The sequence below is a fragment of the Carassius gibelio genome, chromosome B19 (assembly GCF_023724105.1).
Source record: "Carassius gibelio isolate Cgi1373 ecotype wild population from Czech Republic chromosome B19, carGib1.2-hapl.c, whole genome shotgun sequence".
In the NCBI taxonomy this organism is placed as follows: Eukaryota; Metazoa; Chordata; class Actinopteri; order Cypriniformes; family Cyprinidae; genus Carassius; species Carassius gibelio.
Window position 1 is genome coordinate 18,328,764 of NC_068414.1, and position 23,953 is coordinate 18,352,716.

At 37.3% G+C, this 23,953-nt stretch overlaps 2 protein-coding genes across 3 annotated transcripts; both read left to right on the forward strand.

Moving 5' to 3' along the window:
- Nucleotides 1–338: 338 nt before the first annotated feature.
- Nucleotides 339–18,295, forward strand: fam91a1 (family with sequence similarity 91 member A1). 2 transcript variants are annotated; one of them, XM_052584246.1, is made up of 24 exons: nt 339–626; nt 1,542–1,626; nt 1,851–2,002; nt 2,917–2,974; nt 4,831–4,898; nt 5,123–5,236; nt 5,595–5,685; nt 6,378–6,440; nt 6,639–6,745; nt 6,830–6,868; nt 8,179–8,291; nt 9,275–9,384; nt 9,556–9,665; nt 11,399–11,485; nt 11,817–11,946; nt 12,751–12,899; nt 13,298–13,432; nt 14,313–14,426; nt 14,525–14,597; nt 14,725–14,862; nt 15,128–15,259; nt 15,408–15,531; nt 16,412–16,481; nt 16,878–18,295. In XM_052584246.1, the coding sequence occupies exons 1-24, from the start codon at nt 555–557 to the stop codon at nt 17,061–17,063; spliced, it is 2,520 nt and encodes an 839-aa protein (XP_052440206.1). In that variant the 5' UTR covers nt 339–554; the 3' UTR covers nt 17,064–18,295. The 2 variants fall into 2 exon arrangements, with proteins under 2 accessions (XP_052440206.1, XP_052440207.1); XM_052584247.1 differs by having other exon boundaries at nt 15,152–15,259.
- A 1,248-nt stretch (nt 18,296–19,543) lies between these two features.
- Nucleotides 19,544–22,132, forward strand: lratd2a (LRAT domain containing 2a). The gene has a single exon (XM_052584249.1). It carries the CDS (start codon nt 20,178–20,180, stop codon nt 20,982–20,984), a length of 807 nt encoding a protein of 268 aa, XP_052440209.1. The 5' UTR covers nt 19,544–20,177; the 3' UTR covers nt 20,985–22,132.
- Nucleotides 22,133–23,953: the final 1,821 nt, after the last annotated feature.

Genomic DNA, 23,953 nt, shown 5'->3' on the forward strand with positions numbered 1-23,953 from the left:
GAAGAAAATTAAACAAATGTCATGCTTTTAGAGCATTAAATGTTTGAAATGCTTTTTGTTTTTTTGTTTGTTTCAAGTGATTTACATATAATTTGAAGTCATTTATAAAATGTGCAAAATTTGGTTTACATTAAAGCCCACTTCTTATGTATGCATTATGGAATACATGTATAATATGTTGTTCTTTGCTATTCAAAATGTCGTTTTCTGTATAGAAAAGAACATTACATTTACAAATCTCTATCATACACTCCATTTTTCTGTTAATGTTGAATTCCAAGATGATACTGTGCCGAATCATAACTGCAATCCCCTTTCGTCACGCGCTGAGCGGAAGTGACGTACATAGCCAGAAGCGTGACGAAGACTGGCTTAAAAATACAACAAGGAAGTGGACGTTTACTGTCAAGGCTTAAATAACATTCATAAAGGAGACATTTAATTTCCTATCGGTGTCTTATATCTGAATAAGCGCCGGGAGGGTATAGTCATCTCGGACTTACCCGCGAGCCCGTGAGTATCTTTCTGAATAACCGTGGAGCTCGAGTCCAGCAATGAACACGGACGTAGAATTTCACATCAGGCAGAATTATCCGTGGAACAAACTGCCAGCTAATGTCAAACAGGTACAGTAACACACAGCACACACACAAACACCATCTGACTCGACTTCCCATCACCGCTTGCCCTACCTGCAGAATAATTCACAGCATCAGCATGATTTCCAGAGAATCTGTCATTCATCTCATTCATTCAGTTAACCGTAAACACACAAACACACACATCATCTTCATAATTATAGTTTTGTTACTGTCTTCAGATTCCTCTGCATGATACCTAATCATTTATAAATTGTTATATATAAATAAACTATTGCATTTGTTCTAAAAGAGTTCTTGAAGGATGTGGGAATAACATATAGTTTCTTTATGCTTTGAAACAATACGTACAATATATTACACTGAACAATATATTATTCAGATAATGTTAAGTTTTTATTGAATAATATTAAACAATAGTTCATGTTCTTTTATTTTGCAGTAAACAAAATGTAAATGAGAATCTCTGTATTTGGATTTATTTATTGTTTTATAATTGTTTATTGATATTTAGAATAGATTGATTGATTTTAGTTTTTAGTTTTTAATCAAAAAGATGTATTTTGAGAGTTATTTGTCCACGGCAATATAGAATAGAGGAATTATGGGTAAAGAAACCATGCGTCAGTGGGTTAAAAAGGAACAAATGAGACAAATGCAGTATGAATAAATGTGGATAGCATAGAAATTGTTGCTTTGGAATATTTGATAAAACAGATTTTTTTTTCCAGAAGGAAATTATTTTTGACATTTGTTATGATTTTTCTTTACAATTGGAATCAGATACACACATTCAGTTTCACATTCATAATATTCAGTAATGCCAAATATTATGTGTTTGCATTGTGTAACTAAATCCATTGGAATTAAATATTTTTGCACTTTCAATTCTGCAAAAAAATGTTTTGCAGTGTTTTAATTGTCATCTTGCTTTATTTACAGAGCCTGGGAAACTCGCAGCGTGAATATGACAAGCAGGTTCTTCTGTACAGTATCCGAAACCAGCTTCGGTTCCGCAATAACCTAGGTAAGCATTAGATTAACAGAGAAAATCTATAGCTTTTTTTCTCTTCTATAACTCCTATTTTTCATTCTGACATTGTTCCAAACCATTTGTGTTTCTCACTCCACTCTGGCCAGACCAACAGCTCATTGTAGCTCCTGTCAGCAGATGTAATTACCTTTAAATAATGAGCCTTGTTGCTCTGATTTAGCGTCCCACAACACTGTCTAAAACCTCTTCTCTAACAGTCAGGCATGTGAAGAAGGACGAACGCAAGTATTATGAGGAGCTGTTGAAGTACAGCCGGGAGCATCTGATGCTCTACCCCTACCACCTGTCTGACATCATGGTCAAGGGTCTGCGGGTCACCCCCTTCTCCTACTACATCAGCATCATGGAGGTTCTGTCAAGTTACTTATTTGTATAAGGTTTACAGTAATCGCTTTTTCATTTTTCATTTCATTTGCACCTTTTAATTTTAAAGAGAGATTAATGGGGAGAATAGGAAGTCTGCTAATTAATTTTCTCAAACTAGCACATTATTTTTTTCTTAACATATGGTGGACATGGGCTGGCATCCAAGCATTCAGTGTTTTACTGAACTAGTTTGCAAGTGTTTTTCTTCCTTTAATGATAGAGGCGATAGAGAAGTATTAACTCATAAGCTCATTACAGTACAAGTGCTGCATTCTGATCATGCTTCAGATAGGTCGGTTTGTAGACGTTAGTGTATTGTTTGCGCATATGAGGATTAGTGTAAATGACTCATGCAGAGTGTCAGCTTACCATGTTTTATCGTATAAAACAACTGTGTCTGCTTTCTGTCTGTGTGACTTCTGGTGTCACTTATGCAAATTAATTTACCGGTGTTCTTAATAAGTTTTTAAAAGATGCTCTGAGAGCATTCAGAGGGAAAGTTCACTATAATTATTTACTCACTCTCAGGTTATTCCAAACTTGTATGTGGTTTTTTTTTTCTGAGAAAGGAGAAGTTTTAATGCTCTCTTCTATACAATGAATGTAGATGGGAACCAGGATGCCAAACTCCAAAAAAGAATAAAAACACAATAAAAGCATCCAACAAGTAGTTTATTGCTTTGTGTGACAAAAATCAATCACTTGCATTCTATGGAAAATTGCAACTTGGACATTCTGCTGTAAACTTTTCTTTTTGTTTTCTATCGAGGAAAGAAGGTCATATGGGTTTTGAAAGGCAAGAGGAAGAGTAAATGATAACAGAATCATAACTCTTATTTCTTTGGACTTCATTTGTGATTGCATGTGTATGACCCAATCTCTTTCCCTTTTATTCAGGACATCATGAACTGTGAGAAGAGTTATGATTCCCTGCCCAACTTCACTGCTGCTGACTGTAAGTTGTTCTCGCTCTGTCAGAGCTGGGACTCATTATTTGTCACTGTTGCTGACTTCTCATGCACAACAACAAGCCACTAGAGAAGACATACATTGCTCACTCAGAATGAAGTGGCACAGAATTACTCTGGCTAATAGTGAATGTAAATATTTTAATAAATGTACTTTGCTAATTCTTCAGAAGAAGTATTGCATTGCTTTCTTGATGCTTTAAATGTGCCATATAGTCCACAAAAAGATACATTTACTGTTTAATGCAGATCTACATGCATTAACTAAATAATAATTAATGAAATAATATTTAGAAAATGTGAAATATATAAATATATTCAGAAACATGAGTAACATTTTATAACATTAGTTAATGTATGAAGTTGATTTAGCTTAATGCTTTTTTTATATACTAATGGACTTAATGATTAATGTAATTTATTATACATTAATGTTAATTTATAAATGAAATGTTAAAAATAAAATGTATTTGTATGTGTAGAAATTAACATTATGCTGGAATAATTAATGTTCATTTTTAATTATAGTTCCTAATACATCAACTGATGTTACTGAATTGAACATTATTGTAAAGTGTTAAAGTGAAATAGTTTGTGAAAATGGCACAGTATAAAAATGAAATATGAATGTATTCATGACTGGTCAATTTACATTAAATGGTGACATTAAAATTAGATTAAATAATGCTGTTTTAAAGGGTTGCTGAGGTTCAAGTGTAAATACTGTGTATAAATAGACAGACACTGACATAAAATGTATTTAGACTTTGGACTCTGGCAATCGAGTGGCTAGCTGGATTATTCATTTGTGCAAATTAGTTTTGTAATTACTACATAGGAGCAATATAATAGTGTACAAGCATCTGACAACAAGACAAACCATCCCATATTATTTTGTGGAAAAATTTATAATTTGATTTTAAGTGTATCATTGCATTTTACAAACCCCTTATATTTACCCATATGTATTGTCATTATTCAACTGAAAGAAATGTGCCGGCGTATCTTTGGGGAATGGATGTCAACACTGTTATGTGAATTGCAGGCAAAGATTAAAGTGAATTGTGTAAGGCTGCACAGTCATACATATATTTGTACCCCAAAGCATCTGGGTACAAAATCATTGGCATAATAGCACATCATTAAACTATGTTATGAAACAAATAATTTGTAATTGGCTCATAATAGCTGGCTGTGCTTGCTCTGAGATCTCACAGAACATGGTCTTTAGGTTGGGTAGACAGAAGGTAGCCAGCATGCTATGCATGGGTTTCTCGCTCTAATCTCTTTCTCTGAAGTGAAGCTGCACTCCTGCCCTTCACAGCTCACCCCACAGCCTTTGGCATCAAGCCTGGCACATCGCTGTCAGGCCTGGCCTTCTCTAATGATGCCAGACCCCTGTGCCTTTATGCATGGTGAGGGACAGGCTGCTGATGCCCCAGGAAGGCAGGATCTGGGGCATAGAGAAATATGTTAAAATCACGGAGGTTCCTCCAAACACTGAAGAACATCTATGATGTCCTACCAATTGCATGCATAAGTGGTCAGCACTCAATAGAGGTGAAAACTTATTCCAAAATGTTCTGTGAACCTCAAACCACATTCTGAGATATTCAAAAATGCATGTAAGCCACATTGCAAAAGTGTTTGTAATGCTGCCTGCCTGGTCAGATTATCAATATAGTGCAAAATTTATTTAGTTGAATTTTTGTCCCAAGCCATCGTTCATTTCCGATCCTGGCGTAAACAGGGTCATAGATTGCAGATTAGGTGTCCATAAATAAAATATTTGGTATTTAAGAGTCCATCAGCGTATTTATTGATCTAACTGTTGATCTTTCAGGTCTGAGGCTGCTTGGCATTGGCAGGAACCAGTACATTGACCTAATGAACCAGTGCAGATCTTCCAAAGTAAGTCACTCTTGGTTTTACGCTGTAGATCAATTAGGATGTTATGGTTTACTTCCATGTAATATCTTCTGGGATTTCAACATGATGTTCATTAGATGGTTCTCAAATCTGGATGGTTTCATTGCTCCCTTTGAAGATGAAAGATGTAATCCATAGAGAGCAGTGCTTTGCACACACGGTGATAACCTCACACTGTTGCCTAAGCAGCATCTGTCTGTGGCTAGAAATTCTTCCGGAGGAAAACGGCTCGGGATCTCCTGCCAGCAAAACCTGTGGAGATCACAGTAGAGCCCTGGTGGGTGGTACAGACCGGATATATCACCGAGGATGACATCAGGGTAAGGCGGATTCATTTAACAATGTTTCTTTAGTCTTGTTCAAAAAATTACATTAGGCTTTTGGAAATGGAAAAAGGGAAATAAAATGACTTTAAATAAATGGAGTCAATGAGAATAGAAATACATTATTCATTTAATATTTCTTTTTTGATGTAGCTGTTTTCAAGCACCATTAAAAGTTATGTCATTTGTAAATAAAAAAGATGAGCAAAACATCGAAACAAAGAACTAAATGATTCCCAACAGCTACATTTTCCCTCATATATCCCGCATGAAACTATCAGAGGACTAAATGTCTTCTAGTTGCTCATCTGAAAAACCTCTGGCCTTTATTGTTTTTGTGCTGGGTTGATTCCAGATCTGCTCTGGGGCGGAGAAGACGGCCATTGATAAGATGATAGATTCTGGACCCCAGCTGGCTGGATCAATGGAGTACAACGTGGTTCTGAGTGAGTGTCAGTTCTTTAGAAAACCACTTGAAATAATGATCAAGTCAGGTCATGCTCTATAGATGTATTGTACTTGTATTACCAATGATATTGCATATTTTGACCCATAAAAGCATGCTTTAATGATATAATGGTCGAGAATTTGACAACTCTTAATTATAATTTCTATTTACACTTTTAACATAAGCTTAATTTTGCTAGACTTTACATTTTTAAATTTTGACATTAAAATGAGACTCCATAACTGTCATGGTTAATAATAACAATAAAAAGATTAAAATAGTAAAAGTTATATTCACTCACTCCACTAAATCTTAAATTAATATGGTATATTAATAACATAAGAATATAATAATCAAAACATTATAATGTTTACTGAATATTTAACATTCAGCCAAACTGTCATAGTCTCTCTCTGCATCCAGTCTGTAGTGGTCTGCACAGAGCTGTCCATTGGACTGTGCAGATGATAGGTTTCCATGCACAGCAGATAATGCACAGCAGCGCACAATCCAAAAGTGTGGGGCAATTTTGAAGTCAGACCAGTACGACCTCTAACAAAAATGCAGTCGCACATGCAGGAAAAGTGGTTGAAAAAAGCCACCATTTAGTCACAGTCTGAAGCCCTGTGTTTTTACGGGTGGTACATTCAGGATAATAACTTTGTCTATTTATCTTCTCCATTTTTTCAGGTTTGTACAACAGGGGCTATATATATCTTGATGTGCCCATATCAGATGACAGCTGTATATCAGGTATGCACTGCAGTTTATCAAATAGGCTTCAATTATAACCTCTTTGGTAAAGGATTTTGCTCATCCATCTCCACAGATTGTACATAATAGCGGATGGGAGAATAATTGATCAAAAAGTGTTGATAGGATGATTACAAATCCATTTGAAAGAATAGCAGAGAAAACATCTATTTTACTCTTCTTGGTTTTCCTTTTCAGTGCCGCCGCTTGAGGGATTTGTCATGAACAGAGTCCAGGGTGATTATTTCGAAACGCTACTCTACAAAATCTTTGTTTCCATCGATGAGCAGACTAATGTGTCGGAGGTACATAAGTGCACTTTTCATTTCTTTTCAGTGATTCTGCTCGTCTTTGAGAGTCTCATAGCACTTTTCCGTTTGTCATTTCAGCTGGCTAATGTACTAGAGATTGACTTGGGCCTGGTGAAGGTACGTGTCATGCAGGGATGAAAATGGAAGGCCATTTACTGTACATGGGATGTTTGATATGAAATGATGCCTTTATAGCTGACTGGGAGCACGGTGAATCCAGGATGCAGCGGTTCTGGAATTACCAATTTTCCAAATTCTTTGGCCTTTTGATGGGTTGTGAAATAATTCCTTCTTTGAATGTATGATGCAGACTGGGCAGAATGAGGACTGAACCATTGTGAACCACTGAACATTTCCTCTGTAGCTGTTTAGCACCATTTCAGTACCCGGCAGAGTGGGAAACAAGCTTATTCATGAGATCCGTCATGAAAATCCGTAACTCGCCGATGTGACTCAAAGGACACGATCTTTAACAATTTAATGAATTTAGTTTTACAAAAGATAGCTAGTATTCATTTTCATTATCTCTTTGACATTTTGCTAGACAAATAGAATGAAACGTTTCCTGCAGTCATCCTATTAGTGCAAACCTATTCATTTAGTAAATGATGTTGACAGAGTATATATGAATAGATCCATTGCCGTCAGTGTTTCTGCGTGGCAGGCAGGGTTCAAAGACTTTCATTGGAAAAGCTTGAATATCGGACCTTATTTTTTGAAACACAACATTTATTTTCTCTTATCTTTTTCTTGTTTGTTTTTGTAAATCATATATTAACCCAATTAAAGTATCCATTTATATAAGAATAGTTTTACGACCATTATTAATTAAAGATTTACACTTTAAAACGACAAACACTCTCTCTCTCACACATACACACAAATACGCAGCAATATTTAAATTCTCTTTTCCTTTTCACCATAATTTATAGTACAATGAGGGAATATAGTATCAGCATGTATGGAGCCCAAATCCTGACCCACTTTCTCCTGTACTATTCAATCTTTCTCAATAGCTAACAGAGTTTTATCTTCATATGTGACAGTACCGCAATTTTCTTTTCTGTTCCACTTCACTTAGAGCCATTCTGAGTCGTGCTTATGGCCATGTAGAGAATAACCTTTGGAAAAATAAGGGAATATGTATTCATAACCTTAGCTTGGTTGGCCTAGCTGCAGAATCAGGTGAAAAGGGCAGATGGAAATTGTGTTTTGGCAATGATGCTGTGATAATGTATATTATTATAAAGCTGTTTTCGATATCGCTATGGGTTATTCATGAAGATGTGTGTGGATGCTTTCCAAACATAATTCAGAGACTGGCTGACTTCCTGGTAAATGAATGGTGCTTACATGCTATTACAGTAGTTAATAATCATGTGTGTGAATGCTGAATGAATATTGGGCTTTTTTCTATTGTCTTCCAGAATGCAGTGTCCATGTATTGTCGCCTGGGGTTTGCTATCAAAAAGGGTCAGGTGATCAGCCCCGACCAGCTGCACACCTCGTGGAAGAGTGCCCCTTCGGTCAATAGACTCAAGTACGAGAGCTCATACCTGACACTGATGAATAGGTCTTTAGTGCTGGCTCACGTCTGAGAAACAAACAAAACACTTGCTGCTCTAGAAATCTCAAACTCCGTGCAGTTCACTCATTGAGAGATTTGATCTGTGCTATTGGACAAAGTGTCCATTCTTACTGCTGGACACCTGGAGCTTATATATAATCGCAAATACAACTAGGATTAAATCCTTCCAATGAATTGAATATCGATTCCTAAAATCCTAGGATTGGCATTTTAATTTATGCATTTGTAGTTGATGCATAAACATGTCTGCCAAACGTAATTTGTGCCACCTCACGTCTAGCAGATGTCTCTGGGTTAGTGGTGGATAATTGTTGACACCTAACACATGCAGTACTCCACCTCTATCATATATCTATTCCCCATGCTAGCTATTATTTATGTATTTATCTATCATGCTAAACATGTTAGATAATAATACTTTAATTGTAATAATAATAATTTTTGATATTGTAATAATTAAAAATAATGAATTCTTCAATCAAATAAAAATATTTGTAATATATTATTGTTGTAATTGTTATGCATTACTATTTATTAATTTCCCATTAAAGAGGACAATTGTTTTTTTTTGCGTTCTTCATACTGACATTAAAACAGCTCTAAAAATCTGGAAAAATCGTAATAATCTTCTTCTCTGTACCAATGTCTTATATTAACTTTGCGTCTAATAATCTAACAATTTGTAATGGCTAAAATATTTGTAAATGTGAAAGGAAAAATAAAGAGAACCTTTAGTGTTATGTGGTGAGTAATTGTTGACATTGTAGCTTGAATATACCCAAATGATTGAAATCAGAATTGAATCAAGAGCTTGTGATTGAGAATCAGATCAGAATGGGAATGTATAGTCGGTTAAAGAATCAGCTCCTGCAGTTGCTGTATGTGTGAATGTCTCTTTAGTCTGGTGTTTCACTGTGTTTTCTCACACTTGCCAGAGGCACTATGGACCCTCAGAAGATGCTGCTGTCATGGGAGGGTGGCAGTCCAGTGATGGAGGCAGGTTCCTCAGCCACTGATACAGACACCACCAGCCTGGAGGACCAGGGTGAGAGCACAGCAGCATTCATTAAATCCTAAACCGCTTTCCACCCACCCGTTAGACACTAGCTCACTTTACTGCAGTGTATTATTAAGCATTAGTCTGGCTCCCATCAGTACATAAATCACAATAACGTGAATTAAATTGACTGTGTGATTTTTTTCCCCTGGCCTTTAGACAATGCAAGTGTGAGCAGTCTAAGTATTCCAGCCGCCCCGACTAAGAGGATCGCCTTCCTGTTTGACTCCACCCTCACCGCCTTCCTCATGATGGGCAATCTGTCCCCTGTTAGTGTCTCATTCACAGATTGAAGTATTTCGGCTTTACAATTGACATATAGTTGAAACACTACACATAGCTTATTTAACTGTGTATTTTAAAGGGGTTATGAACTGTCTTTTTTTTTGTACTTTGCTTTTTCATAAAAAAACAATTCAGAAATAATAGGCTATTTTCTGTCCTGTTTTTAACCCCCTCATCAGAACGCTCTGTTTGAATAGACATTGCTGATTGTAGACTCAGAAGTAAAGTCCCATGTTTGACAGTCTACATACTTCTTAAATGGACACTGCTATGTTTAAGGTTAAAAACGCATAAATACTCAGTACATATCAAACGATCTGTAATAACAGACAAAGCAATAGTGATCACGTAATGAAAACAGTTACTCACACTTGTGTGGTGCAACATAGGATCCAATATAGTTGGCACAGCATCGACTTTTCGTATCAGTCTTTCTGAAAATCCTGCGTTGAATTGTGAATTTTTTGTAAACTAATCCATGGTAAAATTAAGTGAACAAAGGACCACATTTTTACTGCTGCAGTCTGGAACTTCAATTAAATTTTGGCAGATTGGCTTCAATGTAAGCTGTTTTTAGACTAACAGGAAAGTTTTGAGTTCTGAAAAAAATTTTTATAATACAATGACCCCTTATATATAAAAAGTTTTTTTAATTTTTCAGTTTATGACCCCTTTAAAGGTGTTTTATATTATTCAGTTTACTGGTTCAAAGTTGGTGGGTTGTGTCTGAAAACAGGTTAAAGTCAGAGATGCCATGTCTGTGGTTATATAGTGGAACTACTTTTAAACTGTTGCCACAGGTTGATTTTTTTACTTTTGAAGGTCTGACATTTTACATAAATTGTATTTGACTGAAATGCTTCAATTGAAATATTTTTACCAATTTAACATTCTACCAATGATAAAACTATGGTACATGATAAGTTTTGTAAGGTAGGAGCACTGGTAGGGAGCCTTTGAGTTCCTCATGATCACAGTGTTATAACAGTTTTATAACCCTGTTGTAAAAGCCAATTGTTGATGATTAGTGTTGTATGGTGTATAACACATAACATAGGAGTAGTAAATTGATAAATAAGTTGAACGTTAGACAACAGCAAAGGTAATCTAAATGTAAAAATAAGGGAAAGAAGAATGCACAATTGAAGAGCCAATATGGGTCTTTAACGGAAAATTTAAGAACTCTTTTTTTTCAGCCTATTCAGATCTTACTGATACTTATATGTCAGGCATCCGTACTACAGTAATTGTCCTCTGTGGTATTTAGATGCTAATTCATCTGTTACTTGGTAGAATCAGCTAAATGAAGCAGATGCCATTATGGCCAAGCTATATGACATGCACTTATCCTAAAAAAAACATGAATAAAACTACTTAAATGCAACCCAGAATATGTTAAATATGAGTTCACTTGCTGAAGAGACAAAACCTGGTTTGTGCTGTCTACATTGTGTTTAGTGTGGTGAATTGTTGCCTGCCGAGAGCATGAAAACATAGAAATTCAATTTTGTACACTAAACAGTTTTAGTACTGTTGTGTCACCACTTGAAGTCCAGCAGAAAGGCTAGATCTAGAAGCTAATAAACCAGTTGAGAACTGATTTGGTGAACTAAGAGGAGGAGTCATGCTCAAGGGTTTTCCAAGATTGTCAATCATCAAATATGTTTAGTATATCATTTATAAATATCGGGATTTCATGTGGTGTTTTTCATCTCAGAACTTGAAGAGCCACGCCGTGACGATGTTTGAGGTTGGGAAGTTGTCTGATGAGACCCTGGACAGTTTTCTCATGGAACTGGAGAAGGTAAAACCCTTATTATAGGACACAAAAGAAGCTGAGGGACACACAGTGGACAGACAATCTCCGTCTCTGCTCGTGTTGAAATAGAAAGGGGCCACCGCCAGGGGCTGATTATACAGCACACACACTCACATTTTTCACTTTGGCACTGCTCTCACATCTCCTGTGCACACAAAAGCATAAAGGCTATTGCATTTCTCCCTTAATATCTTTCCAACCTTTAGTTATTCTTTTCTTGTTTGAACACCATTCTTTTTACTCACTGACATAATGACTGTCTTTGTGTGTTAAGCTTGTTAAAATTGCTTTATTTGCTTTGTTGTATTTCTATAAGGTTGAGAGCACTGCGGAAGGAGAGGCTCAGAGATATTTTGACCATGCGCTGACCCTCAGGAACACAATACTTTTTCTGCGCTACAACAAAGATCTCACGCCTGATCAGGGCCCTGATGTACCAAATATAGGTATGTGTTAGTATCTGAGGGCCTGTATATACTAGACCTGGGTGATCAGTGAAATATTTATGTATTAAATGTTATATTTTTGCTTACAAATTAAATGTAATTCTTTGAATCAGTTCTTTTGAATCCTTTACATTTAAAAATGTTCAAGGATGGATTTTGAACAATTAAAAAAGGATGCAATAATTATTTACCCTGTTTTAGTTCTGAAATTTATTAATAATAGTTTCTCTTTCTTTATTTTTATTAAAATAATTTTCTGTAAGTTCAGAGCAAAAGCAAATACATCAAATATACTATACTGAGCATGTGAAATATAATAATACATCATAAAAAATATACTCAGATGGGCAAATGTTTGGAAAATGTAGGACATTTAAATGTGTTTGAAATGTCTCATATGACCACCAAGGTTGCATCTATTAGAAAATACAGTAAATCATATTATTGTGAAATATTAATAAAATGTTCTATTTTAATATATTTAAAAATGTCATTTATTCCTGTTATGCAAAGCTGAATTTTCAGCATCATTACTCCAGTCTTTAGTGTTACATGATCCTTTAGAAATCAATCTTGCTGCTCAGTAAACGCTTATTATTTTCAGTGTTGAAAACCGTTTTTGCTGCTTAATATTTTGTGGAAACGATTCTGCTGGGTAATACACATCATTATCAGTTTCCTTATTTAAACTGTATCACTCTGATCCTTATTAAATACAATTGTATTTCCATTGTGGAGCGGCACAAGTGAACACATGTTCACACATCCTGGCTGGCACTGATGTATGTTTGTGATTCTCGCCAGGCCTGCCTCTGGACCTCCTCCGCTGTGAAAGCCTGCTGGGATTGGACCCTGCCACCTGCAGCCGTGTGTTGAACAAGAACTACAAACTGCTAGTTTCCATGGCGCCACTCAGTAACGAGATCCGGCCAATCAGCAGCTGCACGCCTCAGGTAGCCCAGGAGACTGTAGTCAGACCCGTAGAGAGGGTTGTGTGAGTCTGGGAGTTACGAGACTGTGCTCGCTCCGTGAGCAGTCAGATCCTTGTCCTCTTGAGACTTTCATTCAAGCTAAATAGGTCTTTCTTTGCCTCCGGGTTTCTTTATAAAAGTTGCACCGTGTGGAAAAACGCTACCCACCAACTACATCTCTGCATTTCCATAATGATCTTTTACATGCTTTTTTAGATGTCTTTTACAAATAAGGTCAGCATTTGGCCTGGGGGAGAAGTTACGGTGTGCATTTGGAATAACTTAATTTCGTTACACTTCATTACATGTTTTGTCACTAAGAGCTGTTGCTTGGAAGATGGCCATGTGTATAAGATTAGCTTTATATGTCTCTCTTCCAGCACATGGGTCCAGCCATTCCTGAGGTCAGCTCCATCTGGTTTAAAATGTATCTGTATTCTGTCACTGGTCAAGGCCCTCCTTCGCTGCTGCTGTCCAAGGGCTCCAGGCTCCGGAAGCTGCCAGAGATCTTTCAGGTCCATTTCAGCATAAAAATATTTATTTCATTTTTGTTTGTACTTTTTTTATATATATATATATATATATATATATGTGTATATTAGGGGTCTTAATATGTTTTTTATGTTTTTGAAGAAGCCTATGTTCACCAAGGCTGCATTTATTTGATCAAATATACAGTAAAAACAGTAATATTGTGAAATATGATTACAGTTTGAAACAACTATTTCTATTTCAATATAGTTTGAAATGTAATTTATTCCTGTGATAGCAGAGCCAAATTTTCAGCATCAATACTCCAGTCGTCAGTGTCACATGATCCTTTAGAAGTCATTGTAATATGCTCATTTACTGCTCAAACATTTTTCTTATTATTATTAATATTGAAACCTGTTGTGTGCAAAATGTTCTTTCTGGAAACTGTAGTGCATCTTTAAGCAATCTTTGATTAGAAACATTATAATTGTCTTTACTGTTGATACATTTAATTCATTCTCACTGATCCAAAAAAAAAAAAATCCTTCCTGTCCACAAAAATTTAATGGCAGTATATGCATTATAAACTTGCTAAATATCTTGTTATTATCATATATAATTTTGATATGTAAATATATGTATATGTATATACAACAAGGTGTTGGAAAAATTCCTTCACATCCCAAAGCTGCTCTATTTGATTGAGATCTGGTGACTGTGGAGTTTTTTTGATCAAAGTGAACTCATTGTCATGTTCAAGAAACCAGTCTGAGATGATTTGAGCTTTGTGACATGGTGCATTATTCTGCTGGAAGTAGCCATCAGAAGATGGGTACACTGTAGTCATAAATATATATATATATATATATAAATACTTCAAGTACCAATAACCTTTAAATAATCATTTGATATGTTACTTAGGCCTATGACCGACTGCTTATTACATCATGGGGTCATGACCCTGGGGTTGTCCCAACATCTAATGTGCTAACAATGTTGAATGATGCCCTCACCCACTCTGCTGTGCTCATCCAGGTAATACAAGGACACCCTGAATTCTCATATCTAACACATTCTCAATCTTATCTCATTCTAACTGAATTTTAAAACATTTAACAAAATCTTTCTTTCAGGGTCATGGAATGCACGGTCACGGTGAAACTGTCCATGTCCCATTCCCATTTGACGAAGAGGACCTTAAAGCAGGTAAAGTCTTAGTTTTGTATACATATAGTGGCCTTGGTTTTTTCTTAGGGTCACTGTAGATGTGTTTAGCACACTGAATAGCCCAGACTTTGAAACTGGCCACTCTGATTTGTGTTGTCTCTCCCAGAGTTCTCATATTCCAATATGTGTGCGCACAAAGCCCTTAAGATCCTTCGGGACAAAGTGGATCTGGAGCACCAGTGTGGCTACATCACCATGCTCAACCACAACAACAGACATCGCAGACGACCCAGTGACGCCGAAGGTGGAGCTAAGAGCCTCTTCTTAGTTCTAACTGTCCATTTAACCAATCTCTGAAATGCCTGATAAGGACAGCCCCTATACTGATCATTAGCTACTCCAGGGCTGTATCGATAAGTGCCATAATTGGATTAGAATGAGAGCAACCAGGTCAAGCATTTGCCAGTGTGTTTTATTAGAACAGGTCTATAAAGCAATTAATGTTTAAATTGCAGTCCACATGTTCGATTGCATCACTAATCAGAGTGAAACCTGAACGCTACCTTCAGGGTCTCTCTTTGCTTTCCTCACAGGAGACCCTGAGCTTTGCGGAGTGCTTGATGCCAGCGGAAGCAATGAATCTTTTGAGCTGGTTACGGAGGAGAATAACGGAGATGGCGGCAAGAAACCAGGAACAGAAGGTAGGTGTTCTTTGACTGCAGATTTTTTTTATTGTTGAGAAAACATGCAGAATAGAGTTAAACTTGTTGTGGGTATTGATAATCACTCAGGTCTTGCAACTGAGTCAGTATGAGGTGCTCAGAAAACCCTGTTTGTTCATTCTCTCAGGGTCGTCCAGTGAGGATGAATGGGTTCCTCTGGAGCTTTGCTTTGGGATGCCTCTTTTTAGCTCTGAGTTAAACCGCAAAGTGTGTCAGAGGATCGTCTCCCACAAACTCTGCAGCAAAGACAGGTGACAACAATTGTCCCCCTTTTTTTCCCCTAGCAAAGCAAATTTGAATCCAGCCCCTTATTATTTTACTGATCCCAGTCATATTTCTTTATCCCATAATTTCCTGTCCTCTGTCCACTATCTATATTAATAAAAGTGGCAAAAGGCTTCTATTTAAAAGTTTGGGGTTGGTAAGATTGCTTTAATATTATTTATTAATATTACTTAAAAATAAATTAATATATATTAATATATTAATATATATTCCTGTAACTTTAATTTGTTTAAAAATGTTCCAAAATCCATTTTTGGGCACGTACATTACTTTAAATGTGACCGCGCGGCTTCAAATGTTAAGTTAATTTTGTAGTATTTTGTTGTTGTTGTTGTTGTTAATGCATTCAGTTATTTTTCCAGAAATAACACTAAATTAAATGTGTAATGATATAATTAATCTGCTGTAATTAAGTAATTAACATTCATGTTTGTACAAATGACAGTTTGCTGAGCTTTCATTATAATTAGACATGTTATAACATGCTATAAATAAACATCTAAATAATTATACACACAGAGTATCAATTCTATGTAGGTATTCCAGTACAAAAATAAATGTTCACCTTCGGTACATTTTATTATCCTCGCTGGCTATTTTTAATATTATCTTCACTACCACAGTGACAGATAACAATACAGTTGGTGGTGTGAGAAATCACACTTGTCTCTGTGATAGTCTGTGACTGGCCTCTTCTTTAATCAGAACCAACGTCTCTTGAATGAATACATTAAAAGTGTTAAGAAAAAATGAAGAATATTTAATCAAGTTCGTTTGACAGCCTTAATTAAAATATGTATTAAAACTGGCCTAAAGAATAAAGAACACACTCTGTTTCTTTTGCAGTCTTCAAGAGTTACTACATTCCAGTCGAAAACTGGCATTAAAGGTTCTCAGTTTTGTTCATTCATTCCAGGTAAATCTTCACCCGTTTTATTTTGTGCCTAATATAATGTGGGTTTAGTTCATAGGAGCAGTACTGATGTCTTATTTCAGAGATGTCATTCAGCTGTAATACAGTCATGGAAAACCAGGAAATATCAGCATTTCCTACAGGAACTTAATGAAATCTTATAAGGTCATGGAGATTTCTATAGTGGATATATTTTGTACTCTCTCTCTCTCTCTCTCTCTCTCTCTGTATAGTGGATATATTATGTTCTGCTCTAAAATATTTCATCAGCTTGAAATTGCTCTATGAGAGTGCAATCTCTATAAAATTGGGCAAGAAGTGTGAGAGCCCTGGTATTTTTCACTGTCAGGTGCTCTTTGTATGTGTGTTGAGTTGACTATTTTTCACCGTCCCTCACAGGATGGAAAACAGCCCGCGGACCCTGACAGCGGGGTCTGGGGTCCCCTGAGTAAGCCCCCGGCAGAGTCTGGCGTCCCCCTCCCCGCAATCAACCTGCTCTTCAAGGAAGGCGAGCTGAAGGAATGGAGCGGCCGAGCACCACCTTCCCTGCACATCTCTGTCCCACAGAGAGATCAGCCAACATAAAACACCCCCCTTAAAATAACCCTGTTCAGATCCACACCATACACCGCTTGTCATGAGTTACCTGTGGCACTCAATCACACACAGCCATCAAGTGCTGCTGCCGCCATCCGTCACGTCTGGATGCGAGCGTCCAGAGTAAAGTAAACAAAAAATAGAAAATCTATTTACAAAAAAACCTTTTAATGTGTATATAGACTTTGCTTGGAAAACATAGGACCAATCCTGGAGTTGGATGAAGTCGCCCTAATCGTATTACCATGTTTTGTGACCTGATGCATGATATCACTGCACAAAATCTCCAAAACTACTTGACTGAATCAGCAGGGTTTGAAAACACAAAGTTGAGGTTTACGTTTTGCACAAAGCCTGCGGATGACATTCAGGTTTATTCAAATTGTTTTTTGGGGACTTGAATTACGGTTTATTAGGTAGTGTTCCAGCTGGAAATCTAGTCCGTCTCAATTCTGCTTAGCAGAGGAGCGTTTCTGCTTCACTGAGACCAAAGACCAACTCGTTTTATGTTGATTTTTACTATTATTTTAACTTTGCCTGCCTTATTTGCTTTGTGTCCATTAGACTACAGTATCTCCGGATACGTTTATTCCACTAGACCAGTTTGAACATGTTCCCACTATCTGCTTTTGTCCACTCATCTTCAAGTAGTGACAACAATGTCATCGATTATCCATCAGTACCTAGATGTGTTGAATATCAGTATAAGTTTCGAGTTTATTGTGCGAATATGCAGTAAACAGCATTAAATTCCCCTCAATGGCCTGATTTTTCCCCCCTCACGCCTTTACCGAAGGTGCTGCCAGTGTTTCCCCAATCAAACCTTATGGTAATGGTATGTGAAGACTGATTAGAGATCTTGGTGCTGCATGATGAGTGTGTAGAGTTGTCGTGTGTATTGTGCACCATCCTCTCCTCATCTCTTTATTTCCCCTTCCATTCCTTCCTGCATCGTTATGACCCAAAACAACACCGGCTCCGTGCCTGACCCAGTCACAGTGTTAGGAAGAACATAACCGATAGTTTTATAAAGTCACCCTGCATTTTAAGAACTCTCTGTTGTAGTGTACTTGATGGGACTGTGAACATGCTCTTGTAATTAAATGGGTACAGAAGTTACATTTTCCCCACACGCCGTCCCATTCTCCAAAATATATGTCATAAAAAATGAAAATGTAAAAAGTATATGAAAGTACTAATAAATATGTTTCAAAAACACACATTGCAAGTGTTAGCATGGAGTTTGTCATTCAAAAAGCTGTTTTCTCAGGTTGTTGAGGGGTATGCTAAAGACAGGCTGGCTCCCGGGTGACTGTAATTACTATAGCAACACAAATTCAGGGTGTCACCAGGGGGCAGTGAGGCTCTGAAATGGGGCATGGCATCATAGGAATAGCACAAACCAGAAGAAGAAGGGGGAAAAATTATCTGATGATGCCTGTCAACAACAATTCATATTCATCCTACAATATGCGCGAGACTGATGTACAGTATGTAGTGGTTCGACTTTCTGTCATTAATTTCATAATTAATCTTCGTGTAGCTTAATAATTAAAGTTGGTTTTTTCTGGAGGCTTGCTCCTTAAAACTAGGTCAGTGACTATAGTCAGAAACTTTCAATATTTCAAGAAATGTGTGTATGGGAGGAAAATTGACACAGCGGGTGGCTACCCTATCCATTTTTATTGTAGATGTTCTGCAGCCTATGAAACTTTTACACAGAGAATTACAGACTTGTACAAAAGGAATATAACCTTTTACTTCAGTCTCTGTATTTTCAGCCTTTTATGCTTCTAAGCCATGCATGTAGAAAATCAAAACTGGCATTATCCATGTAAATAAAAATACTTGATGTTATTTTTCACTTAATTGGAAGAAGGGTAAATACTTTTATTTACAGTTTAAACAACTGTAAGTAAAGTCTTATTCTGAATTATTAAACTCAAGGAGCACAAGATCCCCCCTCCCTCGTCAAAAATCCGTAGCAATATTGATAGTATTTTGTGATACGGTTTCATATTTTTACGTACAGAGCCATTCCCAACCTGAACCAACCAACCTGTTTGCATCTCTCTAAACTATTTGGAGAAACTGTTGCTCATCGTAAAAGTGAATCACATTCAGATTATTTTGACCGATTAGATTAGTGATTGATTAGATAGTTCTAACAGCTCAGAAAACATGAATGGCATGATCTTTGGAACAGCTACCGTGAATACTACCTTAAATATAGGTGGAAATCCCAAGGATTTATAAGTAAAAAATAGTCGAAACCCCTGTTTGTGAACAAAATTACTTTATATGTAGCCTAATTATTAACTAAATTATTTTATGTCCTATTATTATTGTTATTATGACATAGGCCTAAATTCTATGCTTTTGTTTGTTTGTTGTTGTTTTTCTATTTCCTGTGGCTTCTCTAATATGACTGGCAGAGCAGCACTGAATACTGTTAACAGGACAGCAAAGAGCTGCTTTATCATATTAATAATTCTTAACGACGCTTGTCTAAACTACTTTACACCGTGCTGTGCTGTTTCAGCGATGTCTCTTTAAATGAGGGAGCGTGTGTAATAAGTGTGGCTGTGGTTGGTTTTCTTCAGCTCTGTCTGTTAGTTCGCATTATATCCGATAAACGCGAGCAACGCGCAGCGCGTGCACTTCAAAACAGAACGTTCGGAGTCTGACAAACAAACAGAGCGCTTTACGTTTCTGTAGGATGGAAAAACGTGTTTGTCGTTCTATTCGGATTCCGGAGCAACATTTTATTAATTTGATCAGTATGTCAGTGGAGCTTTGAACTTTCTGCTTGGATGCATGAGGTGTGATAGGACTATTAACTGCCTGGAGCAACAACTCGAAGCATTGAATACACAGACTGGATGTAACCTCTGACTTAGGCTAACCCGCACAATAACTCTTCTTAGGCTATATAAAGTGCTTTGTTTTGGTCTGTAACTGTGATGCGCGCGGTTGCTTTAGTAAGCAACTATCAGCGCAGACGGAGCATCTCAGTGAATCTACTTCCAGATGTCCGTCTCTCTCTGCTCGTAACAGGTGGAGCTCATTTCACTCCATCTGTCCGCTGCTGAAGTGGCATATATGGGCAACCAGGTTGACAAACTGTCACACCTAAGTTACGCCGAAGTTCCCACGACCGACCCTAACGGGCTCGACACGGAGGAAGACGGCCCGCGGATCGGGGTCTCTTACATTTTCGCCACCGACGACGACGAACTGGACGATAATCATCATCAGCATGTCGATGGATCGGGGCAGAAGGAGGAAGAGAAGCACTATGAGCTGGACTGCGCGGTTTACCACCGAGACGAGTGCATTTATGAGAGAAGTAGCAACACTACGGAACAGGAGACGTTCAGCCCGGAGAATTTATTGAACAAATGTAAGCCCGGGGACGTGCTGGAGTTCGTGTCCGCCGGGCAGTACCCGCACTGGGCTGTGTACGTGGGTGACTTCCAGGTGGTGCACCTGCACCGGGCGGAGGTCAAGAACAGTTTTCTGACCGATGCTAGTCAGGGCAGGAGGGGCAGGGTCGTAAACGAGCTGTACAAATACAAACCCCTCAGTCCTGACATGGTGGTGCAGAACGCGATGGAGCAGGTGGGGGCCAAAGACAGAGAGCTAAGTTGGAGAAATTCGGAGTGTTTCGCCGCCTGGTGCAAATTCGGTAAACGGGAGTTCAAGATGGGAGGGGAGATACGGATAGGAAAACAGCCGTACAGATTAAAGCTCTTCTTGCCTGACAAACAGTTTCATGTGCTGGAGTTTCAGAGTTTGGAGGATTTGATCATGGAAAAGAGGAGAAACGATCAGATCGGCAAAGCGGAAGTTTTACAGGAGTTGGCACATCATTTGATGAATAACGGAAGTGAAGCGAACGTTCATTGACGTGCAACAGGTAGCGGACAGAAATGTATCCCAAATATGATTCTAATGAACCCCCTCCAGAACATTTAACTGCAAATATTAAATAAAACGTTTTTTTTTTTTTTTGTTCAAAGAAAATTACAGAACTCCATGATACAATACTAGCTCTTCATCATATCACTGCGCCGCTCCCATAGAAGATGTTCTCATGAAAGGGACTACATCTTTTAGTGGAAGGATATTACTTAAATAATTTAATAATGATAATAAAAGTTTAAATATAAAAATGTGTCCTCGATATTTTTAATTTGTTGCAATCTTTATAAAAACAATAAATCACTAAGACCAGCTGCATTGTGAATATAGTAATGGGTGAAAGAAACAGCCCATATTGACAATTTATTGCATATGATGGGTTTATTGGTTAAGATGTTTCAGATTGTAACTTATTGTAAGCGTTCTTTTCATAACAATTAAGAAAAATTTCCATTGCTTTAATGCAAAGATATGTTCTTATAGATTTTGTAATGTTGTGAAAAGATATATCATAGCAGGCTACGACCACCTTTAATTTATGTTGATTTTATTAAAATAAAATGCATTGAAAATAGTGGAAATAGCAGTCTAGAGTCTAGACATAAGCAGGCTGATTTATGGTAATGAGAATTGGGTGGTAAAACTTGCTAAATTGTCTTTAAAATAATGTTACATAAATGTATGCAGTCATGGCCAAAAGTTTTGGCAGCAACATAAATTTCGTGTTTTGCAAAGTTTGTAGCTTAAGTTGTGGTGTTCATTCACATTGCAGGGGTTATGAAGAACTTTAAATATTGACTTTTTTTTTTTTGCCAATAAAAGCCTTTAACACTCATGATATGCTTATTATTGTTTTCCGTACACCATAGAAATATGTGGAAAAAATCTACAAATACTGAAGCAGCAAACTTTGCAAAACACAAAATTTATGTCACGGCCAAAACTTTTGGCCATGACCGTAGGCTTCATTTACTTTCAGCAAAAATATATTTTTTTCTTAATTTTGGGGCTTTGTGAGATTTATCTGTATGTTGGTATCTGACATCTCATATTGTGATGACAAATTATGTCAATTTTCCTTCTGTTGGAAATCAGAATAATTACACACTCAATTATTAAATATTTTAAGTTGGGTGCTATTGTTTTTCAAATAGATTGCCTCTCAAGTTGTAAGCTGTTCTCTAGAATGTCTAATAAGGCTTTCTATGAGTTGCAAAATTGCCATAAATCCTCACGTGGACCTTGCTTTATAAAAGTTGGCACACATGAAATTACAGTAAGTACACGTTGACTGAATCCATCTGTTTCCCCCCTTTGTCATTTCACAATCTGAGAACATATCTGAACTCACATCTTGCTCTTTATGGTCTTTACATCAGTATGGTGCATTTATAATGCATACAGTATGTACGTGTATGTAGTTTTGTGTATTTGTGCAACTTTGGAGCTCCTACAGTTAAGTGAGTGGAATTCACTGTCCTAAATATAGAAGTATAGCTGTACATGTGCATTTGTTGCTGCCGTAAAGCAATCCGCTCTTTTCATGGAATTTCACACCCTCTCATCAAACTACTGACTTCCTGACAGATTTTTGGTGGAAAACTGGGTAGGAAGTAGAAGACACTCAAGGTATTGATTCTGAAACTGAAGGTAAAAACTTACATACATTTGCTTTAATTAACTGAACATTCATTATACTTTTGACATTAGTATCCACATTGTTTAAAGGGGGGGTGAAATGCTCGTTTTCACTCAATATCCTGTTAATCTTGAGTACCTATAGAGTAGTACTGCATCCTTCATAACTCTAAAAAGTCTTTAGTTTTATTATATTCATAAGAGAAAGATAGTCTGTTCCGATTTTTCCCGGAAAAACACGACCGGCTGGAGGCGTGACGTGTGGGCGGAGCTAAAGAATCATGAGCGCGAGTAAGCTTTTGCGTTGAGAGTGTTTGGAAGCTGTGACCTTACCGTAAGGAAAAAAAACATCATCCAAAACAAACCATGGCTAACAGTCAGATTCAGCCGTTTATTTATGATCCAGAATCAGATCCCGAGGCTGAAACTGAACGAGAGCAGCAGCAGCAACGACTCGCTCCGAGCGGGGCTCGAACCCGGGTCTCCGATGGGAGGCGGACGCACTAACAAGGAGGCAGAGATATTTGAAGCAGTTTTACTCACCGCCTGCGGTTCCAACACACGATCGTGACCCTTTTTCGTTGGGACTGCATTATCCTTAAGAAATAAACGATACGCAAATCCGTCGTCAAACTGGGCCTTGTTTGTAAAACAAGCATCTTCGAAATGCAGGGAACAAACACAAACACTTGCACAACTCCGTTGATGCTCTGTAAAAATAAACTCCATCCACTGGTCCCTTAATGCTGTTTTTTTTGTGGTAATCTGTGCAGGGTTGTCTTGCCCTGGCAACCAAAAATACACTTCTTTTGTGACAATTCCCGATGCTCTCGCTCTGATCAGTGAATGTCTGTTGTGCTCTCAGTGCTCTGCTATACAGGAGCTTGGATCTTCCGGGAGACGTGCCCTTAAGACCCATATAAGGAAATTCCGCTCCATCTAACGTCACACATAGCCATACTCATAAAAAACTTTCCGAAACTTCTGACAAACCGGAAGGAGTATTTTTGGAACAGAAATACTCCTTCAAACGTACAACTTAATTTTTGAAACTTTGTCCATGTTTAGCATGGGAATCCAACTCTTTAACAGTGTAAAAAAAACTAGCATTTCACCCCCCCTTTAAGAAAAGAATGTGACTCCATAGTTTAATCACTTTAAAGTGTTGCAGTGAACGACATTTTGCAGTGTAACAACTGAAGTTTATGTTGATGAGATGATGACATGATGCGTCCAGAATGTTTTGTTTTTAATTAATTAAGTAGATCCTTTAAAGGGGTCCTATTATGCTTTTTTACTTTTTCAACTTTAGTTAG